At 36.1% G+C, this 10,408-nt stretch overlaps 1 protein-coding gene across 1 annotated transcript in view; it reads right to left on the bottom strand.

Moving 5' to 3' along the window:
* LOC141325908 (adenosine kinase-like) overlaps positions 1-10,408 on the bottom strand; it is a 124,361-nt gene that overhangs the window by 53,008 nt on the left and 60,945 nt on the right. Inside the window, exon 3 of the mRNA XM_073834633.1 lies at positions 8,930-9,100. Coding sequence (XP_073690734.1) covers positions 8,930-9,100 — 171 coding nt within the window. The remainder of the gene's footprint in view (positions 1-8,929; positions 9,101-10,408) is intronic.

The following is a 10,408-nucleotide window of genomic DNA, read 5'->3' as shown; positions in this document are numbered from 1 at the left end:
CTTTATAAAAACAATTCATTAGACATGCTTTTGATTATAAAAATGTAATGAAGTAATTAAAATCCAGAAAAATAATGGTAAAAAAAAAAAAAACTGAATTTGAGAAAAAAAATGTATTTCATAGGGCCTTAAAAATGTAATTTTTTGTTGAACTTTTCAAAAATTGCTGTTAAACTGTGCAAGTTTCATTATTTGAATTAATTAGACATGCTATTTGATTATTATTTTTTAATTTCACCATTAAAACATCCAGAAAAAAAAATAAAAAACAGAATTTGGCAAAAAATTTATACTGATTTCATTGGTCCATACAAAGTACTATAGTTACATACATTATGACAGTAAATTATAACAGTAATTTATGGGGCTTTTTATGCATAATTTACACATTTAGGATGCATAATTATACAAGTTACATAAAAAAACAGAAACAAACAACAAACAAATAACCTTTCTCCAAGCAATGTAACTTAACTTGCTTAACATTCTGTACTGAGGCTTCTAAATATAAATTATGAATTTCCATGACCTTTCCAGTATGTTTGGGTTACTGTAAAAGTTTTTAAAAATCAATTTCAGTCCAATTCTTTAATGAATCATCATTAAAAAAAAACACAAAACAAAGAGCGTAATTGCCAAATTTGTTATTGCTATAAAATAATAAAATCCATGACAGTTCCATGATTTTTAACAATATATTAACTTTAAAACTCTCTCACAATTGGAAAATATTAATAGTGATATTATAATACAACCACTAATAATACTAATTACCACTGATACCATGAATACTAATAACAGTAATATAACAATTTTAATTATTTGATTTTTCATGTTTTTTTAATGAAGCAATCAATGGTGTCTCATGGGTTTTAAAACGGAACAGAGGAGACTAAATTGTAGTGGTCTAGGAAGATGTGATTTGCTTAATTGTTTTAAATGGCTTTTTGGTCACTTTTAGACAGAAATTGAAAGAAAATGACACAAATACAGCAAGATAATACAAATATAATTTAATTGACCTAGTCTATCTCTTACAACAAACATCTAAATTTAAATGTAATGAAAATGGCAGATTCGGCACATTCCTGAAAGAAAATCTGTGCTTTTGATTTCAGTAACATCGTATAGTGTACACAAATTGCAAACAAAAAATACATTCTGAATCTTATGAACATTAAATCATCCTTCTCCCATTTTCATCTCAAAATTTCAGGTAGGCTATGCTTCCTTAGCCTCTACCGCCACTAGCGGTAGTACGATTTTGGAGGAACCAAAAAAAAACAACAACAACTTTGGTACTGTTTTGTTAGCGTCTCTTGCTCCCTGAGAGCAAATCACTTGTCCTAGCACTCCTAACTGTCTCTCCGCACAGCGATGTCTTGCAGGTCATTGTATAGGGGTCGAGAGCAGACAGACGGCTGTAATTGAGTGCAGTGAGTGATGCAGTAAAGCACTCGTGTAGAGTGTGCATCGCGTGAGTCTCCCTGACAGCATCCAGCTCCGGCATTGTTTTAATTACCTCACCTTGCATCTCTCTCTCTCTCTGCCTGTCCCTCTTTCCTTCTGCTCTGAATTCAGACAGCTGCTTCCAAACTACTTTAAAACATTTTTTTGCTAACCATGTAAAACATCGCCAAATGTCTCAGGAAGACTTCTAAGCATCTCAGAGGGGGCCTGCCACGGCTCAGAGCGCTGGAAATGTCCGTGTTTGATTGTCAACAAGATTTTTAGAACTTGACATCTGTCTCTCAATATTTGTGTGTGTGTGTGCGTGCAGCTGTCTGAATCAGCTGGGAGATGGGGGCCCAATGTCAGGCATATCCCTCATCGCCTCGGGCTTCCTGCATGAACTGTCCGTCACCTACACGCAATCAGCGGGGGAGGACACACACTCCAGCACAAGAAAATATCACTGTGGATATGCAAACACGCACGTATCCTTCCACAAAGAAAGCACAGTGGTTATTGTCAACGGATGAGTCGAGATGTAGAGCACCAGACAGAGTCATAATTAGGCCCAGACGGATTCTGGACCATTTCTGCATTTTCTGCCCTGATTATGGAAGAAAATCTGTGGGATAGATTTACATACTTTACTTAAATATGGTAAAAGGTGTTAAATGGACCCGAGAGCACTGCAGTTCTATTGGTAGTATAATCACATTAGCTAAAATATTGACTCAAAAATATCTTAAGAATGTTGTGTAATTCTGCTAATATGTGACCCTTGACCACAAAACCAGTCATAAGGGCCAATTTTTCGAAATTTGATTAAAAAAATCAGATGATTTAATCTGAATAAATAAACTTAATAAATAGGATTTCCATTGGTGTATTTGTTAGGATAGGACAACATTTGGCTGAGATACAACTATTTGAAAATCTGGAATCTGAGGTTGCAAAAAAAATCTAAATAAAGGAGAAAATCACTTTTTAAGTTGTCCAAATCAAAAATTGGATTTCGATACATTTACAGTAGGAAATTTAACTTAATATCCTAATGACTTTTGGCATAAAAGAAAAGTCGATAATTTTGACCCATACAATGTATTTTTGGCTATTGATACAAATATAACTGTACTACTTAAGACTGCTTTTGTGGTCCAGGGTCACATATAATGAATAGATAATTTGCCTATTTTTGCTAAGAGGCTAGAGTTTGTGAACAAACTTTGACGTTGGCTTAAGAAAGCCAACATAGGCAGCCTTGAGGCAAAACAAAATAGTCAGTACATTTGATACATTTCAGATACAGACACATTTCACAATAAGCAAATTACAAGCAATAGCGCAAAAAAGCAAGTTTGTAATGTTCATTTGCAAAAATGGAATAATCAAATGTAAAATAAAATTGCATAGTTTTCATTAAAAACAGGGATTAACATACAAAAGTTATTCAGTCATGAGCAATGAGTGATTTTGAAAAATGTTGTTTTTTGAGGAAAACATTTCAGGATTTCTCTCCATATAATGTTCTTCTATGGTGCCCTCGAGTTTGAACTTCCAAAATGCATTTTAAATGCAGCTTCAAAGGACTCTAAACAATTCCAGCCGAGGAAGAAGGGTCTTCTTATCCAGCAAAACAATTGGTTATTTTCTAAAGAAATTGACAATTTATATACTTTTTATCCTCAAATACTTGTCAAATCTGTGTATTCCGGTTCATGACAGTTAGGGTAGGCAAAAAAACTCCCATCTCATTTTCTTCTCCAACTTCAAAATCCTCCTACATCACTGCAGAAGTACCCACCCAGTGTTTACAAAGTGAGCGTTCAAAGATGATCAAACTCCCTTTACAAAAAAGGTAAAACAGCGATGTAGGACAATTTTGAAGTTGGAGAAGACAAGACGAGAATTTGAGGTTAAGTATTATATCAATTGTCTTTTTAGAAAATGACTGATCGTTTTGCTAGATAAGACCCTTCTTCCTCGGCTGGGATCATTTAGAGCCCTTTGAAGCTGCACTGAAACTGCATTTTGGAAGTTCAAACTTGGGGGCACCATTGAAGTCCATTATACGGACAGAAATCCTAAAATATTTTCTTCAAAAAACTATTTCTTTACGACTAAAGAAAGAAAGACATGAACATGTTGGATAACAAGGGGGTGAGTAAATTATATGTAATTTTTGTTCTAGAAGTGAACTTCTTTAACATTAAAGCCATCAGCTGGTAAATGTGGTCACTTTAATGCATAAATACAATATAATGATCCACATAACCAACTGTTTTTGATTATTATTCACAACTGTATTTGCTAAGCCATCATGTATTTTATAATAAAATTGAAAGAAATGTAAAATAAAATGAATAAAACACTACTAAAGAAAGAAAGAAAGCTACAAGTGAATTTAGGCATCTCAAAATTAAAATGTACAGTGTGAAAAATTGATATTTATTTTGAGATTTGCTAAAGATTACATTTAACAGTGTTATTTATTTAATTATTTGTATTTTTAAAGATTAACTTTAAGCAAGCGTGATGTTTGCACAGGTAATTGAAATGTAAAATAGTAGAATAGAACACGAACAATTAAACACCCAATATTGATTGATCTCATTAAAAAACCCTCTATGGTACTATAGGGTACTAATGCATCCCTAATGAAAACAAATCCAAGTGAAGCTAAAATCAACTGTATAATCAGTCTGACAGGAATGTGTAAACAATGACGTAAGGAGTACTACAAAAAGTGAAACATCCCTACTGTTTCCCACTGACTGAATATCAGCGCTCTAAAAACGCCACTCAGCCAATCAAATTGGAAGACTGGTACTAACTGTTTTATAAGAATGATTAACATGCCACACAGAGGCAAACAAGGAGGCTTCTGATGCAAAGTCCAAGATGATTTGTTCTGGGGCATGTCAAAAGCCTCCAATTTCCTTGTCTGTCTTCTGAGACATGAATAACATTATTTAAAAGTCAGCGTTAGGCTGAAGGCCTTTGGGTAGATCTTGACAATGAGTCAACTCTTCCAAGTTCTTGTCTTCCTCCTCCTCCCTCCCTCCCTCCCTCGATTCTTTCTCTCTCTCTTATTCTCTCTCTCTCCCATAAGCAGCAGCGGAGCGATTTCAATCATTTCGTAACCTCCCAGCAATCATGGCTTTAACTCCCCTGTTATTTAAAACAATCTGAGCTCTGAGCGCAAGTTAATCACTGCTTATACAACATCAGTCAGGGTTATTCATTCTGTTCCAATTAATCATGCCATTTATCTACATTGTCTGAGCCTTCTGCTCAACAAATTCATCTGTAATGACACAGACAATTCACATTGTTGAATTTTATCATGTATGTGGCAAACGGCGGGCAAATTGCTCGAGATTGCGTACGCGCTTGTGTACGCGCCGCTGTGTGTGTCGATTTCGGCGAGCATAAATTCAGCGCCATCTGGTTTTGGCTCTTTACTGCATGGCTCTCTCACTTAATTAACTGGAGGCCATTACATTTCCTGAAATGTTTCACTTTCTCTGGTTCATGTCATGCAGGCAGGCAGGAGGGGAGCAGGGAAGGACTCAATTAGACCAACGCCGCTCCCTGGATATTACACACTTGGTGTGTGCCAGTTAAGGGGGCGTGAGGCTGGTGCAGGGCCTGGACGTCTCTCGCTGCGCCTACCCTGTCAGCACAGATAAAGGCCTGCCTGTCTGCGTTAGATCCCGCCCACACACACGCATTCAGACAAGCTCCAGCTGCCAAAACACTTCATACCAACCAGCAGAAAGCTAGGCATACATAAAGACTAACACGCACTAATACTGCCCAACAAAGCCTGCAGCTACTCGCCACATGTACGCTATTTAATTAGCCCCAGAAAAATTTAAATTGTGCCTGTCAGTTTAACAGGAACTACAGCAGCTCTATAAATAGTTTGGGTGAAGAGAATCTCAATCGGACCAGCATCAGTGTTTAATTTCCTAGCTGGGCTGTTTGACAGTATACAGTAACGCAACACTAGAAATCGGTCGAGATTTATATTGCAGCAGACGTTTATGCGGCTATCAGTGGGCAGGACTGCTTTATGTAATTTATACATGATAAAAACAAAAAAATGTGAAAATAGAGTGCCAAATGTGTCTCAAAATGAGTAAGAACTTCACATGGCTAACAAATTCAAATAGTGTGCGTCAACGTGATTCAACACTTCGCACAATTGGTGTGTGGAGTCAATTTTTCTGCCATTAGTTTTTACCTGAAGTGCTACATAGCAAATCAGCTATTATCACTATTGCTTTTTAAATTTTTGATCAAGTTATAAATACACAGAAAACAATTAATTACTTTTCATACACTGCCAAATCTTTCAGTACCACTTTATATTAGGTGGCCTTAAAGGAGTAGTTCAGTTCCAGAACAAAAATATACAGACAACGCACTCACCCTCTTGTCATTCAAGACGTTCATGTCTGTCTTTCTTCAGTTGTAAAAAAAATGATCTTTTTTGAGGAACGCATTTCAGGAATTTTCTCCATATAATGGACTTCTATGGTGTCCGCAAGTTTGAAATTCCAAAATGCAGTTTAAAGGGCTCTAAACGTTCCCAGTCGAGGAAGAAGGGTCTTATCTAGCAAAACGATTTGTCATTTTTTTAATAAATAAATATTTATACACTTTTTAACCACAAATCCCATCTAAACTTCAAACTCGTGCTACATTGCTGTTTTACTTTTTGTTAAGGGCGTTTGATATTTTTTGCACAATCACTTTGTAAACACTGGGTCTGTACTTCTGCAGCGATGTACTGTAGGACGATTTTGGAGTTGGAGGAGAAAATGAGATGGGAGTTTTTCCAACATACCCTAACTGTCATGAACCGGAATACACAGTACACGCAGAGCTAGACAAGACAAGCATTTAAGGTTAAAAAGTATATAAATTGTCAGTTTTTTTTTTTTTTTTTTTAGAAAATAATAGATATTTTTTTGTGGGATAAGACCCTTCTCCCCTGGGCTGGGATCGTTTAGTGTCCTTTGAAGCTGCATTTCAACAGCATTTTGGTAGTTCAAACTCGCGGGCACCATTGAGTTCCACTATATAGAGAGAAATCATGAAAAGTTTTCTTCAAAAAACAATTTCTTTACGACTGAAGAAAGAAAGACATCTTGGATGACAAGGGGTGAGTAAATCATTGGTAAATTTTTGTTTTGGAAGTGAACTTCTCTTTTAACTACTATGCACTTACATTTAACTTAATCATTTGATACAATGCACTTATGTTTTTACACTGTACTTACATTTTAAAAAATACCTGAATGTAATTACTTATATAATTAATATCTGTGATTACATTCATAATTACACTGTTGACCCATCCCTTACACCTTAACCCACCCTTAAACCTACCAATACCTAATACCACCAAACCTGTCCCTAACCTTACCTGTATCCCACCTCAATAGCAGCAAAAGGGTTTTGCAATACAATATGAACATAATAAATACATACTTATTTTTTGATGCAAGTACATAGTAGTTAAAAGGATAGTTCACCTAAAAATGAAAATTTGATGTTTATCTGCTTACCCCCAGGGCATCCAAGATGTAGGTGACTTTGTTTCCTCAGCAGAACACAAACGAAGATTTTTAACTAAAACCAGTGCAGTCTGCCAGCCATATAATGGCAGTGGATGGGCACCAGACCTTTAAAAGTAAACAAAAACACGCACAGACAAATCCAAATTACACCCTGCGGCTCGTGACGATACATTGATGTCCTAAGACACAAAACGATTGTTTTCTGCGAGAAACTGAACAGTATTTATATCATTTTTACCTTTGATACACAGCCACGTCCATCTGTCCTGAGCACGAGTTTACCATCCGGCTCGTTACACGTGTACGCGCTTTGGCGTAGTATAAGCAAATGCCGGAAGCGATCTGTCGCGTGTATACGACACTCATTATTTACACAGAGATTGTGGGTATAGCGGCTATTCAAAATGGTAATTACTTGCGCTTATCCTGATTGTTCAAACCGATTTAAAACTAAAAGATTACGTTTACTTGCGCAAATTCATCCGTGACTTTTCACCGATTTACCCTTACGGCGTTTGCGTATACTACGTCAGAGCGCGCTCACATGTCACGAGCCGGATGCAAAGCTCGTGATCAGGACAGATGGACGTGGCTGTGTATCAAAGGTAAAAAATTATATAAATACTGTTCAGTTTTTCGCAAAAACCGATCGTTTCGTGTCTTAGGACATCAATGTATCGTCACGAGTCGCAGGGTGTAATTTGGATTTGTCTGTGCGTGTTTTTGTTTACTTTTAAAGGTCTGGTGCCCATCCACCTCTATTACTTGGCTGGCAGACTGCACTGGTTTTTGTTAAAAATCTTTGTTTGTGTTCTGCTGAGGAAACAAAGTCACCTACATCTTGGATGCCCTGGGGGTAAGCAGATAAACATCAAATTTTAATTTTTGGGTGAACTATCCCTTTAAGGCCACCTAATATAAAGTGGGACCAAATTTCCTTAAAAAAAGTCTTTCAAAAGCTTTTATTTGGTAAAAGAAATACAGCAAAACAGCAATAAAAATATTTATATTTATAGTGAAAATTATAATTTAAAACAATTGTTTTCTACTTGAACATATGTAAAAATGTAATTTATTCCTGTGATGCAGTTTTCAGTATTACATCATCCTTCAGAAATCTTTCCAATATGCTGATTTAGTGCTCCAGAAATACTACTTTTTATTATTCATTTTGAAAACAGTCATGCTGCTTAAGATTTGTGTGGAAACTGTAACTTAAAACCATGAATCACATTTTTTTACTAACAGCAGCAGTCACTTTATCTTTACTGTCAAATATTTTTAAGTTATTAGAATAACTGATCTTACTAATAAAAATCCTATTGCATAGTATCTTATTGGTGGTGTGGAAAAAACAACCATGCAAAATATATATGTGCTGAAGATACTTAAAAGTAAAGCTTTTCTCAGCACAAGTCAAACACCTTTACCCTACACTGCCAGCCTGTAGCACGTCCCCCACCGCCCGTACAGAACAGAGCGTGGCCCTGAGACCACAATGACTCAGAACATTACTTCAGCGTCTGCATCTCAAACGCTGAGGTAAGAGGCTGTTTATGGCCTAGACTGCAGGCGGTCTGAGTGGTGTTACTCTCACAATGAGTACAGACAGTGCTGGACCACAATGCATTTGAAATGGGATGACTATTCTATTTGTATAAAAAGTACAAAAACATTAAATTCACAAAATATGACAATTTGGATTGGTTCTCTATTCAAGCCTACTGTATGTGAAACCTCTCATCTGAAGTGTTGGAGGGAACTGACCACATCAAGTGCACAGCAAGAATGAAACGACAGTTATGATGTACAATGATGAGACGGGCTGATAAGAGCAACTAAACTTTTTCGCATACTTTCGTGCCGTGTGTCAACATAAACATACTCACCGTCTCGTTGCCAAAAAGGATATCCACATAAGGCATAACCTTCATCAGGGCCTCCTTGAAGAACTCACAGATGAATGGAGCTGACAGATTTAAGCAGAAGATCTTGTTGTTTTCAGAAGCATGTTTGGCTACCTTCAGGATCGACTCCAAGGATACAGTCAGGAAGAAGCCCTTCAGAAAAACAAAACAAAACTGATAGTCAAAACTTGTGCAGTTTACACTCACCTGGTTTGAGTTATTTTCTGAACATTAATTCATTTAAACCCACATACGATTAGAGCTTTTGAAGCTTCTATATCAGTAAATCTCTCCATTACGACACAACAGAGAGAAAAAGAAAATACATGTTCCTCCTCCAAGTGGAGTAAACATGGCTAAGCTTGATATAATGGAGAGTATGATGAGGCACAAATAGGATTAAGGTTTTAGGAGATGAGAATGAATGATGACAAATAGAGTCCATAATTGCGCTGGTGCTTCCATCAGAGAGCAGGGAGAGTTCACAGAGACAATCCAATACAACAAAGGGCACCTTGGCCCACCTCCTCACACAGGGACAACTGCAAGGTCACACGGCTCTCTGAGGAGCACTTACACATCTCGTTTATGCCTATGCTGAGGGCTCTCTCTGTGCAAACAGAAAAAATGTGAACATTTGTTCGTGTGCAAACTGAAGAAAGGCAAAAACCAAAAGGGGTTGTGTTAAAGGTAAATCTGCTTCTAAAAATTTTCCTATGAGAAAACGGTTTTGATTACGAGTAAATTGAAGTGTTTTTACATATATATTTTAAAACAATATATAAAATAACGTACTGGGACAGTGTCCTGGTATTGTAATATAATATAGGGCTGGGTTTTGACACATTTTACAATTCAATTCAGTTCTGAATCACAAACTTGCAATTTGATACAGTTCAATACTGATTATTTTGGATATATATATCAGGTACAGTACATGGCAAATTTTCTCAGGGGAAAAAAAAATTCTCAATGAATGCCATAAAATATACATCAGTCAGTTGGTACTATATTACTATAATATTGAAGGTTAAAAGTGTCTACAAACACTTAAATTACACTCAATTAAGCTTTTATAATAATAAGGTTACAACTGTGTAATTATATTTCTACCCCAATCTTTTTTATTTTTTATATATAAATATTTAAATGGAGGCTTTTATAAAAACTTGACATTTATTCAAACATAAATTAAACATTGAAGAACAGTTCAAATTGTAATAAATATGTTATATGGTGCATGTATTTAGCAAAATGCTTCCGTCCAGAGTTCATTTTTCTAGCTGACTAAAGAGTTTATGGTCACTGAATGTGTTTTTTCCTGAGGTAAATCACGTTTTTCTGATGTTACGTGACATTTTGTTTGCAAGCTGTTATATTGACGTCTTTCTGCGGTTGAAACACTGAATGAGCGCTTCCATAAGACAGGATACAGATTATGGTAAATTGTACTCTTTCTTT

This window comes from Garra rufa, chromosome 2 (genome assembly GCF_049309525.1).
Source record: "Garra rufa chromosome 2, GarRuf1.0, whole genome shotgun sequence".
In the NCBI taxonomy this organism is placed as follows: Eukaryota; Metazoa; Chordata; class Actinopteri; order Cypriniformes; family Cyprinidae; genus Garra; species Garra rufa.
This window is presented reverse-complemented; position numbering and strand designations above follow the sequence as displayed.